Raw genomic sequence first — 13,072 nt, 5'->3', positions numbered from 1 at the left:
GACCTGCAGTAACTTCTCTTTTTTAGACATCCAGTTATTTTCTGTCATGTTTTCAAACCCTGTTGATGAGTTTTGTACCCTCTGAGGACCCTTACAGCCTTAAACTGCCAAAATATCATCATGTAACCTTTAGCATATCCCAGACTGGAAGCACCACCACCATCCCCTCAGACCTCTTATATCAAAGAAAATATTCATTTTATGTTTGTTTTGATTTCATAAATAATAATAAACTAGCATTTAAAGTGTTCAGAGGCTCAACATGATTTATTTTCCTAAAAAAGAGGAAGAAACTACTGATGTCTGATCAGTTATTGCAGTCAGGAGGGTCCCCAGAGAGAGATTTTAAAATAACCAGATGGAATCGAATCTTTGCATTAAAAATGTCTAATCACCACCAAATAAGCATCATTCTAATATTCATTATATGGAAAATAATTTAGTTTCTGTGTTCTGTTGTGAAGCCAGTCATGTGAATTTTCAACCTGGCATTTAAAGGGTTAAAATGATAAAAATAGATGAATGCTTGGTACTTTTCATCAGGATTGAAGTTTTTTAAAAGCATAAAACAAACTTTTTGTTCTAAATTTTGGGTCATAAAGGTTAAAAAGCTAAATGACGACATGTGAATACGTTTCTGTTATTAACACTGCCTCCACACTGCGCTTTCAGCGTCGTTTCTTCGGTTTCGGCTCATCAAACATCATCTCCGGCACAGAGTCGGAGCAGGTAACCCATAGCAACGGCTTGAGACGGACACGCAAACTGGGGAAATCTTCTGCTCATCAGGCTCAGCGTGTTCAACACTTCCCAAGGTCATCTGTGCTCTCCCCGCAGAGACTCGCTGTCACTTCTAATAACTTTTAGAGGAAGAGTATTTTTTCTTCCTCTTTGACAGAGCGGGGAGTCGAGCGACCGGACTGACTCAATCATAAAGTGCCAACAGAGTGAGGAAACACGCCTGCAATGCTACATTCATGAAACACACCACACACACACGGAGTGTGAGGTCGGATGTCACTGCTGAGGAATCATTACATCTGATTCACTGTCACACACACACACACACACACACACACACACACACACACACACAGGGTTTTTCTTCCTGCCTATGGTGGTCTGAGGGTGGGGCCTGGACCGGAACCGCCCCCACAGCAGCCAGACCCCCCTCTCATCGGCCGGTACAAAGGAGAAAATATGGTCGTGTTCCAGTTGGGTCCTCCGGTTAGACCCTTAACGCTACAACCAAACCAGCTCACGTCATCACACGGTCAAACAAGGTCCGTTCTGACCCGGAAGAGACCTCATATCCAGCTGGCAGAGACCAGAGAGCTTTTTCAGAGTGAGTCATCGCTCTGAGGCTCACACCTCATCCCCTCCCCACCCAGAGTCGGATTCCCGTTGCTTCACAGAGGAAAAGGTTTTTATCTTCCTGATTAAACAAACTGGATGTTTGGCTGCATCCCAACACTTTCACATATTATTCTCTCTCCATTTCATTCATGACGGTTCCGCCTGTTCACTGAGCCAGACAAGAACGGCGTTTCTACCTGGTCCTGCCGGTCAAGCCATCGGTCCACCAGTGGATGATTGGCGCTCAGGGAGGATCGGAACGGGGCCGTCCAGCCGTTGGCATCGCGAGGAAGACTCCGGTAGGCATGGGCTCCTCTGCCCTGTAAACAACAGGAAAGGATGAAGAAATGAGAAACCAGCGTTCATGTTTTCAGGTTTTAACCGTCAGTTGCAGAACAGCCTGGTAGCAGCGCTGCTCCATTATGGCAAAAATTATAATCACTATTATTTTGACTGAAATTGATATCTAGATTATTTAACACAATTATCCTTTTATCTTTAACAACATGATTTTTTTTTTTAAATTAAACCATGACTTTAAAAAATGTCTTGAGGATTCTATATATTTTAGAAAACAAACCATTAACATGAAGCTTTGTCCTGACAAAGTGCAAATACTGATGTAAGCTGAACAGATAAACCAAAGTAAGGATTAAAAAACGCTGCGCGTCGTGGTGTCGACTCGGCGTCGGGCATTATAACCATCTAACACACGGTTACGAGTTTTTTTAATTCACTTTTACCGTGGTCCTACACGGTGAATATTTTACAACAAATTTGTATTTCTTTTCTACAACATTTGCTGAAGTATAGGAACTATTTTACGTTGGTCTGGATGTACGTTTTATGCCAAACAACCGCTGTCAGGCTGCAGCGCGTTTCTCTCATCCACCTGTTAAAAGACGGCTGATCTGAACCAGCTGGTTAACGCGTTGCTATGGTAACGCCCCGTAACGGAGGGATATTACAGTGTTTAACTGGCCGAACTATGTATAGGAAAATAATGCAGCCAGTTGTCACTGACAATGGTATAAAGTATGTTTAGGTGAACTTCCACAACCTACTGCAGTTATTCTACATGGACCTGCAGCCGGAGCCGACTGAGACTGGCCGCCTGGGAGTGCTTTAGGACGGGAGAGGCTCCCGCTGCTCCTTCCTTACAGTAACTGCAGAACAATATGTGCCTTCAAGTCAGTCGCCAAAACACCAGAAAAGTCTCTAATAACTCCAGTAAAAGCTGCTAGATTTGTCGCTTTTAACAAAAAAAGTCTCCAGATTTAGTGAGAAAGTCTCCAAGTTGGCAACAGTGTCTGAATGAAAGCAAAGCGGCTGTGGGAGGAGTTTACAGCACAGCGCTGCAACGCCAGAGACGCTCGATTAGCAGCTGAAGACAGCAGGAGAGGAAACTGCAGAGAGACAAATAATCACACCCTTTTATTTTTATCATCGTTGGAAACCCAGATCGTACTGAGATTAAAACCTGATTAATCCCCCAGACCTACCTGGTGGCCAGATAAACAGGTAGCCAACTAGTCAAGTAAGCAGGTTTAGCTGTTTCATGGTTTTCCACGGCTTTTTGAAGACTTTCTCCCTCAATTCTCTTTTTAATTCCTTGGGGAACTCTGCGTTTTGCTGCTGTTTGCTGTCATTGATGGAGGTTATATTTAGTCTTTAATCGTTTCTAAAAAGATTTCCGTCTCCTCTTCTGACCATACACACCGTGCCATCTTTACCTGAAACTGGTCACATGACCCCCTACGTCACATCTGGGGACGCAGAAATATGTAAAAACTGTTTCCATTATCAGTTTTTAAGGCGATATGTAGACTTCGTGCAGCTGTAGGGGTGATGGAAACGCAGCCGGTGTCCAGACATTTTGAGTTAGAAATGGTTAAATTTGTCCACTTTGTGCCAAACACTACCCATGTTGTTCATTCAAGTCTCACTCCACTCCTCCCTCACCCCTGACCTTTCCTAACGGTGAACGCTGAGCTGCTAATAAAAGGCTTTTTTATAATAAGGCAGCCACAGCTGAGCTCTTCCATTATACAAAAAGCACCTTCCCAAAATGCTCCTGCCAAGGTAATGTCAAACATCAGCAGACTGGAGCAGATTTATTACCGGAGCTCACCAGATTACATTCCAGACAGGCAAGCCTTGGCTTCAGAATCTCAGCTATGGAAGGTTGTTGGTGAAGCTATCTTAATGGAAAAGTAAGCAAATCAATAATGAGTTAAAGTGGAGTGATTTGCTGAGAAAAACAGACCAACAGAGTCACAGTTTAAAGACAAACACAAAGGTTTGGATCCTTTTTGGCGAGAAAGACACCTGAAAGGAGAGCAGACGAGGAGAACAAGTGGAAAGGCAACGAGGGAGACAAGGAGTCGTAAACAAAGCAAATTACAACAAACAAGCTGGGAAATCACGGCTAACAGTGTGAAAAAACAGAAATAAAACAACAGAGATTTCAGCCATGTTGGCATAAAGCATGTGTGTTTTAGGATCTGTAACCTGAAGGAAACTGCTGGCAGGACTGTAAAACTCAGCTGATACTCTGAGACACCTGACCCCCATCACACCAGGCTCCGCTAACTTTTACCACACATCGGATCGTAAAACGCAGACAAAGCAAACGCAGCAGTAAATCAGCCAGCGATCTACGGCATTCTCAGTTTAGTTGGCCACAGAAAAGCCTGAATGTAATGACGGTAGATGTGATGAGTTTACAGACCAGACCGAGGACTCGGGACTCCCTGAGGTTTAGCCGACGTAAACCTGACACACAATGGACACTGTGCTCACAGTAGAAACTCTGAAAAACGTCTTTTTTTACATCAAAAACCTGCTTGTTTTGTTGCCTTTATGTCTGATTTGTGGTTCAAAAGAAAAAGTTGTGAAAAAAAGTGTCAGATTTTCAAACCATTTCATGCATCTGTGACGAGACGTTCCAGGTTTCAGTTTCCAAGTTGTTATCCATAAAAAATAACTTCAGCAGGATTCTACGAGTTTAAAAAATCATCAGTTCAGAAACTTTGTGTAAAAAATACCTTTCTTCCTCTTAAGGACTATTTTGATCCCTCGGTCATATTAAACAATAACAACCTTGTTGTTGTTGTTGTTTTGTGGTCATTAACTCCTGTTCTTGTCCCATACAGCTAATGTCAATTTATTTCCCTAATTAAGACTTTTCTTTACACAATGCCATAAATCTTTACAAAGATTTAATTGTTTTCATGTTTTAATTGTTGATATGATTTTTTTCTTCTTATCTGCAGACATTGTAAGTCTGCGATATGATTAGTTGCATTGATTTTACACATTATGACATTTTGTGCGATTAGAAAAAATGTTTAAAAAAATTCCTTTTGTCCTCTTAAGGTTTTAAATATTTAAAAATATTTTTTTCAAATATGAAAATATAATTTAAAAATGAAAAAGGCAGCTAATTGCAAGCTTCTTTACATACTTGCCACATTTTCCTTCAATAATTCCCACATACTAACAGCTAACAGCTAGCAGCTAGCTCACAGCAGCAGCTAGCTAACAGGAGCAGCTAGCTAACAGCAGCAGCTAGCACACAAACAGCAGCTAGCTCACGAGCAGCAGCTAGCTCACAACAGCAGGTAGCGAACAGCAGCAGCTAGCTAACAGCAGCAGCTAACTCACAGCAACAGCTAGCTCACAGAAGCAGCTAGCTCACAACAGCAGCTAGCTCACAGCAGCAGCTCGCACACAACAGCAGCTAGCTCACAACAACAGCAGCTAGCTAACATCAGCAGCTAGCACACAACAGCAGCTAGCAAACAGCAGCAGCAGCTAGCTCACAGCTGCAGTTAGCGATGCTACACATGTTGCTACTGCTGCAAAGTTGGTTGAGGACAGAGGAACCTGCCAACATGTACAGTTTAAACATGACTTCTCTGTATGTTGTTGCTGCTATTGAGCTGACAATGCTGAGAAAAATCACCAGACTGTTCTCTGCTTCCCACCAGGAGGAATTTTACCCGCAGCAGGTTAAACATTTGCTTTAACTGTGTCTGAAAGTGAAATGTACAGGCTTCTGTTCAGCATGTTGCTGTGCCGTAGAGGTAAACAAACAAATCTGAAACATGATACAGTCTCACAGTTACAGTTTATAATCTATATCATGTTAATTAAATTTGAAAGTCTAACTCAGCTTATCGCAGAACAAATGGTCATAAACACAGAAACCATGATGCAGTACAAGAGCAGAGCCAACAGAGAAAATGAACCAGCAGTGATAGAAACTGCTGCTTATTGATGCGCTCTGCTTCCCATTTTCTACAAACACACAACATCCTGTTTTACAAGCCATTTCTACCAAGTTGCAGATTGAATAAGATCTTATAAACACGTCTTTGCAAACATTATTTCCCACCTTCTTCCAGAAACTGTTCTGCTCCGTTGTTGGCGCTTTGATGATGAAATGCTTCCAGACACACATTTCTCTGGCAAAACCTGCTGTTTCACAATTCAGGCTTCACATTTCCCTTTTTTAACCTGTCTGATCAGCAACACATCTCATCCGCTCCATGAGGAACGTTTAACGGTTCCCAGCGAGGAAAGTTGTGGAAAACAAATAAAAACAGAATGCAACCACCAGCAAAACAAAGACAGAAGTGTCGTTCACGAGCGAGGATGGCGCGAGTTTCACCGTCCAGCAGTTTAAAAATGTTTCATGGATTTCCGAAAATGTGGAGAAATCAACACTGAAAAGACGACATCGCTGTGTGAAAGACGTCTCCGTGTGGACTCAGGAAGACTTCAGAGAACGGTTCGTCTCTACGTCTACAGGTTTAACGTGGTTTGGACTTTGGGTCTTTTTAGTTCTGCTTTAATATTTTATTTTTGTAGTTTTTCTTCTTTAGTTTCCTCATCTCTGTTTCCTGTTTTGCTTTTCCATTCATTAAGTTGACCTGGACTCAGTTGATTCATTAGACCTGTGTCTTGTTTCGTTTCCCTGTATCTATACCCCAAGGTTTCTGTTCCCACCGCTGGTTCATTGTGTTAGCTTATCTGCAGTTGCTTTTTGTCTCAGTCCTGTCTTCCGATCCGTTTAGTTTTTGGATTAAAACCTGTTCCTGCAATTGGATCCCTACACTTCCACCAATCCATGACATAAATGTCTCCCATGCAAAGCCAAAGCAGCCATTAAAGCCGCCGGTGTCGCCGTAACCCAACTCATCTCACATGGAAAGTGTGCGGTGGTCCACATTTTACATGGGTTTAGGACATTATGGACGTGGTGTCCTCCTTGACCAGTAGAAACAAGACCATCCAGTAGATGTGAAGGCGAGTTAGAGTCCGTGGAGCGGAGAAGTTCGCACACGTCCTGCAAACTTCTTGTTTCAGCAAGACAATGCCAAGCCACGTTCTGCAGGTGTTCCACCAGCGTGGCGAGTCCGGGAACTGGACTGACCTGCCTGTAGACCAGACCTGTCTCAGAGACCCCGGACTGTTGAGCAAGTCAGACCTTGTCCACACGGAGCCGGGTTTTTATAAAACTGAATATCTTGCCCCCTCCGGCCAGTAAAACGAGTCCATCCACACCGATCCACATCAGCGCGTTGTTAACTCATTCATCAGCTTATCAGTCCTTCAGGTAGCGTCTCTAATCCTGTCCAATCAGAACAACCTTCTGTCTCACGGCGTCACGACGAAACGGGATCTGGTTAGGTGGAGGAAAATAACCGTCCTTAACGTCGTCTACGTGGAGCGGTACTGACGGCACGGTGAAAACACACACAGCGTCTGGACAACTAATAACACCAACACAGTTCTGAGGACGTCCATGCTGTTGGAAACAACGGTCGCACGTCATGTCGTGGTATTTTCTGTCGCAGGCGGTGACGTTTTTGGTTTCATATGTCCACATTCACACATCTTCACTTTGTTCGGAGGTTTTTAAAAGAGTTTTTGGGAGTAGAAATCTGCGTTTTGGTGTGGATAACAGAGAAATGTCTTTGTTTTGTCAGATGCCTGCTACGTGTGGACAAGGCCTGAAGCTGAAGCCAGAATGGGAAAGAATTCCAGCTGCAAAGTTTCAGCAGTTCTGAGCGATGACAGGAAAGATGATGAAACATGGTGGGAAAGTTCATCAGTTTGAATTTTACATATCTTTTCTTTAACAACTGCTCCTGTTGGGACGGACGGAGGAGAAACAGACAGTATCGTATGGAATGGATGATTTATAAAGCGTGTTAACACTTCTTCTTGCTGATTAAATAAACATTTAAACATCACAAATGCAAAATGATTTAATGACAAACATGTAAAGTTCTCTGGCTTCTTGTAATCTGAGCTACTGTTTTCATCGTAATAAGAGGCTTAGAGAATCTAACAGAATGCATCTGGAACAAAGCCGGACGACTCAGCGGGTTGTTATCAGGCGTACGTGTTTCAGATAAAAAGTGCCGCCACAGCTGGATTTCTGCACGCTGAGCTGCAGAACTTCCTTCTATAACGCTGCTCCTCTGATTTGCTGGAGGATTAAACAAATGAGGAAGGAAAGCAGTAAAAATGTAAAAGCAGGGCGCAGGAGGTCAGACAGATTACAGCCTCTGCAGGACTGCAGCATCGAAGCTGCAGCTTCATTCAGGAGCCACAACATGAAGCTTTACAGCGCCGGAAACGATGCCATACCTTCCGCTCCAGGCTGCTTGTGTTTGCTTTGTGGCCGTACTTCTGGAAACCCGCCGTCGTGGACCAGCGAGTTGGGTTTTTTCTGGAAGGTTCCTCCGGTCCAGGTAAGACCTCACCTGGAGGAAGGCCGGCCAAGGAGGGGTCGCTGCTGCGACGGACGTTGAGAGACATGCCTGTGGCGAGGACAGAAGACCAGAAGGGAGGAGGAAGAAGGTTCAGATTGTTAGGCAGGAAAAAAAAAGGAAAATCTGGTTTTTGATTAATTAGACTGTAAGATATATTTTAAATATTTATTTATTGATCTGCTTTGAGTAAAAGTCCATGCAGGATCTGAGCCTTCTAATGCCAGTCCGCATGCAGGCGTTTCCATGGAGACATGAGGCTGAATGATGTAAAATATAAAGAGATGTAGCAGCATGAAGAAGAAAACAGAAGTTTGTAGAAATAACAGTTTAAGCTCTCTGATTGGTGGAAAGTCTGACAGGAAGTGTCTTCATCATCATGTCCAGGTGGAAATAGAGGTCTCTTAGCAACATGGTAGTCATGGTGATGAAGATGTGATAAATAATGGTGGATTTACCATCTAGAGTCTCTGAATAAACACTACATGTTGTGTCTGGATTGTAAACCTCCTGGACGGATAGAAACGCTGGAAAACCTCCGTAGACCAGCTGGAGGGTCACATGACCAGCACAGTTCCACACCGCTGGTCCTGAAGTCTAGGAAAGTTTTAAGCATCTTTAGCAGCTTTCGTGCCACATGAGGAAAAATTCTTTTGTCTTTAAAAAAGTGAAAAAGGAAACAAGCGGCTGTGAACGGCTGAACTTGGCTTCAGTACAGCAGTCGCTGAAGGCTTCAACTGCAGATGGACTAAACCGCCAGTTTCAGCCGGAAAATTCCCCAAACGGTGATTAAAGATGTTAAGAAAAATATAAACGTGATTTTCTAGCCCTGTGTTTGGCCAAGCCACATTAAAATAACAATTACTATAACTGCTGCAACATCATCTGCTTCCCATTAGAGCTGATTCTAGAAAGTTCTGCTGGACTGAATCAAGGTCTCGCAGGCTAAACATTACCCCGTCATCAAGCATCTGTCAGAGAACTACGCAGGGAAACGCTGAGCCTCGTTCCAGCCGCCACCAAGCTGAAGGAAAACTCCAACTATCAGGGGTTTAGTTGGAGTTTAGCTGGAACGAGGCTCAACGCAGCCAAGATGATGCGTTACGTACAGAAACGGACGTGTGAATTTCCCCGCAGACCATATGGATTATTTACGATGTCTCAGTGGGTGTTGTTGGTGTTTACACACTGACAACAGAGAAACATCAATGTCAGCGTCAGGTTTCCAGCTGATGTTCCAGAGACATGGCTCGGTGTTTTTATCATGTCATGCCGCAGCTTCTCCTCTACAGTTAATATCATAACGGCGTAGTCATCCACCGTATAACGTAGCAATCCGCCGTTTCGGGTTTTGATTCGATTCCAACAACGTGGAAACCTGGAATTTCTTGGTCCTATTTAATTCCAACAACGTAGTGATCCAAAGTTTCTGGGTTCTGATTAGATTCCAAACTGAAACTGGTTATCTGCCGATACCAGATCAGTTTATATAAATCATCATGGCTTTCATCATTAATAGAAGCGTTGCTAGCGTTGAAAATGCTCCACAGGTTTACATGCATTAGCGTTAGCATAGCTAATGCTAGCTAATGCTAATGCACACAGGTGTGTGAATGGATCTGTTTCAGGAACTGACTGCATCAGCCATGAGTGATCCTTCTTTAGAGCAGATCAGTGAGTTCAGCCCGATGTCTGATCCGTAAATCACATTGATCGGATCGGTCCCAGCTCTACGAGGCGAGTGCGTTATGTTTGCATGACGTAGAAAACGCAGCGTCTGGTGGAAAGAACACCCCTCCCGACCGTTCCTCTACCGGAATAAAACCCACCAGCAGCTTTTCATATCACACAAAGTGTTTCATTTACTTCACATTCTGCTCCTTTCCCTGAAGGACGTTAGGAGTCGGATGAAGAAACCACAACTCCCAGCGAAGCCAGTAAGGGGATTAAATAAAGGATTGGCTGGTTCAGGTCCGGTTCAGGACCCGAAGCAGGAACAGGACCTGGAGACTAAGGGCAGATGTGTCTCATCCTAGGTTTCTTCATGCAGGTTTGTTGTCTGTGTGTGGAGACGTCCCCTCAAGGCTGAGCTCTGACTGGACGTTTCTGAGTCCATGACAACACGGGTCTCGTTTGATTGGATGTGATCGGTTCCAGATGCCTGTTACTGTGGGACCATCTTTATTTGCTCCGGGTGAAAACCAGGCTGCGGAGACACATTTATTTCCCGGAAAGAGTCGGAAATGTCTCTCGGATTCCTGAGACATCATTTAGTTTTATACTAACCTGCAGGTGATCCACGCTAAGCAGCAGGAAAGATCTGCACTAATTTCATATGAAATGTCTTTTATATTGACTTTTTTCTGTGTACATGTCTGAGAGGGATTCATTCATGGTGATGTTTTTCCTTCAAACAAGGTCAGAGTGAAAGATAAATAAAGGACAAAGCAGAAGGGGGTAATAGCCCCCAGAGAGTCCCACCTCTCTGTGGTGAAGTTGGCTTTGTGTACACGTCCATGACCCTGCGCCCCGACTGTAATCCTTCACTACAGGGGCGGGATTAGGGCCTCTATTTATTAGCCCAGCCCCCCCTTCAGCTCTGTCCGGATCGATGGCCGGCTGGCTCTGAAGTGGCAGCTCTGGTTATTAAACGTGGGACCGAGCAAACCCTTCGGACCGCCGGGATAATCCCATCACAAATTAAGCAGAAGAAAATTGGTTGTGGGAGAACGGGGAGGCGAGGGGATCTTCATAACGCCACCTTCTTAACGGTGAACGCACAAACAGGAAAACACTCCTTCAGGTCTGTGACGGAGCAACATTTTTCACAGATCTGGAGTGTTTATGTCTACATTCAGCTGAAAAAAACAGCCGAAGCGGCTCGGAGGATCCTCCTGCTGCACGTATGACCCGGACACTCTTCTAAAGATGGACTTTATTTATCAGGCAGATTTTCCTTTCCAGGATCACTAAACTTTATTTACAAAAACAAACTCTTTATGGGTTTACAGTGAGCCCATACCACACACACACACACACACACACACACAGCATTAATGCAGTAAAATCAACATGGCGGTGAGAGACTTGGGAGGGTCAGGTCTAATGTATTAGCTCTGGAAGTTTCTAATCTCTCAAATGGCAGGAAGAGTCCGGCTTTATGCGCACCTTCCCTCCTGTCTGCCTGCCAACTCCAGGTACGACTCCTTCAGTATGCTGATGAGCTCCACAGAAAGGCAAGTCGTCAGAGAGCATGTACCAGGACTCACAATCTCGTTCCATAAAGGACAAATCCAGCGTGGAGGTTGAGGAGAAGATCTCTTCTGCATGTTGCCAGACTGCTCCGCTGGTCGGAGGGCGGTTTGGACCCCAAGAAGAGAGGAAGAGGACTGGACGACACAGACCCTACAGCCTGAAGGACCGCCGGCCTTCCTAAAGGAGCAGGTGGAACGAACACACAACACAGTGGTCCGTCGCCATATCGCGGTTCGTCTCGCTGTTTGTCCACATTTTCCTGCAGGAATCAGCGACTTGCTTCGTTGCTTCATTGGTAAACATCAACGCGCTGTGCTCTAAAAACGATGTTGCAGAGGAGGACGGCGGCGCAGAGAAGCTGGAATATATCCTACAGAGTGAGTAATTAATAATAAAATCATGTTGTTAAATAGGTTTTAGAGGGAGTATAACGTGTGTGAGAATGTTGAAGATATTCAGGTCTGTAAAGACTCCAGGGAGGGACAATTAAGCCTCAACGTGCTTTTGACTTGTAAAAAACTAATAAGGTTGTCATTTCGCTGATTTCAGAACGTAACCAAACCCCAATCATCATGTAATTATTCATTCATTCTCTCAACCACTTAGTGGGATGAAGGGCGACGTGGAAGCTGGAGTCCATCTGATCGTCAGGTGAGAGGGAGGGACACCTGGACAGGTCGCCAGTCCATCACAGGACCACGCCGAGAGACAAACACCCAGGATCGACCAGTAATGCAGGGATTCTGGGACAATGATTGGTTAACATACATGTAACATGCACTCTGGATGGAGGGAGGAAGCCGTACGCAGGAAGAACATGAAAACTCGCCACTGTCCAAATATAAGTCACAAGCGAATATTACAGCAAATATCACAGATTCTGACATATTTCAGTAAATCTGGGAGTAAATTCTCCCTCTACGGTGACATGTGGATGAGACGTTCCGGATTAAACCAGTCAGGTCGTAACTGGTGACATTCACACTCAGATACATCTGCAAAGAGCCAACACGGGGCGATCGGGGCTTCAGACCATCGGCTGGGTATTTTTCACCCCCGTGTCCTGTGGGTTCATGCTTTTACGTCAAGCTGATTTAAATATAAATGCCAAGCGGCCATTTCTTCATGAAAAGTCTAAAAGCTTTCTTTTTTCTAAGCTACTTTAAATACTTCAAGTCAGGTCAATGTCTGAATAAGTTATGGCACCGAGCCATTTTTCCTCTCTCGCCAACCACCGACTACATATTGATGTGCGTTGCGTTCAGGGGAATTTCCACTGAGTACACACCGACCTGACGCATCCGGAGGGGAAAGGGGAGGCAGCCATGCAGCTCGGGAGTTGTGGGAAACAACGTTGTGGAGATGGAACTGAAATATGAAGAAGACTTAAAAGGATGCTGGTCAACTAAACGGCCAAACGGGGTCAGAAAGACCAAACCGAGCGCTGCTGTGAAATCTCCAGCACAGCGTAATCTGACGTCGGATCGCATACCGACACTGAACAAACATTAACAGGCGACCTTTGCTCGTAGCAGTAGATGTAATTTACTACAGATGGATGGAAAACAGTTAAGAAAACTAGAAGTATGACTGTGTTCATGCTTTAGGCACATCGACAATGTCTCCGCTTGTCTCCTAATAAGAAGTGACGTGCTCCAACGTCTTCCTGGTAAACA

General features: G+C 44.4%; 1 protein-coding gene across 1 annotated transcript in view; it reads right to left on the bottom strand.

The window, feature by feature from the left end:
* LOC306770681 (partitioning defective 3 homolog) overlaps positions 1–13,072 on the bottom strand; it is a gene marked incomplete at both ends in the record, with an annotated part of 372,575 nt that overhangs the window by 203,658 nt on the left and 155,845 nt on the right. The window contains 2 exons of the mRNA XM_079259581.1: positions 1,554–1,676; positions 8,020–8,192. Of these exons, the coding sequence (XP_079115707.1) occupies positions 1,554–1,676; positions 8,020–8,192 (296 nt within the window). The remainder of the gene's footprint in view (positions 1–1,553; positions 1,677–8,019; positions 8,193–13,072) is intronic.

This window comes from Telmatherina bonti, assembly GCF_933228915.1.
Source record: "Telmatherina bonti genome assembly, chromosome: 20".
In the NCBI taxonomy this organism is placed as follows: Eukaryota; Metazoa; Chordata; class Actinopteri; order Atheriniformes; family Telmatherinidae; genus Telmatherina; species Telmatherina bonti.
This window is presented reverse-complemented; position numbering and strand designations above follow the sequence as displayed.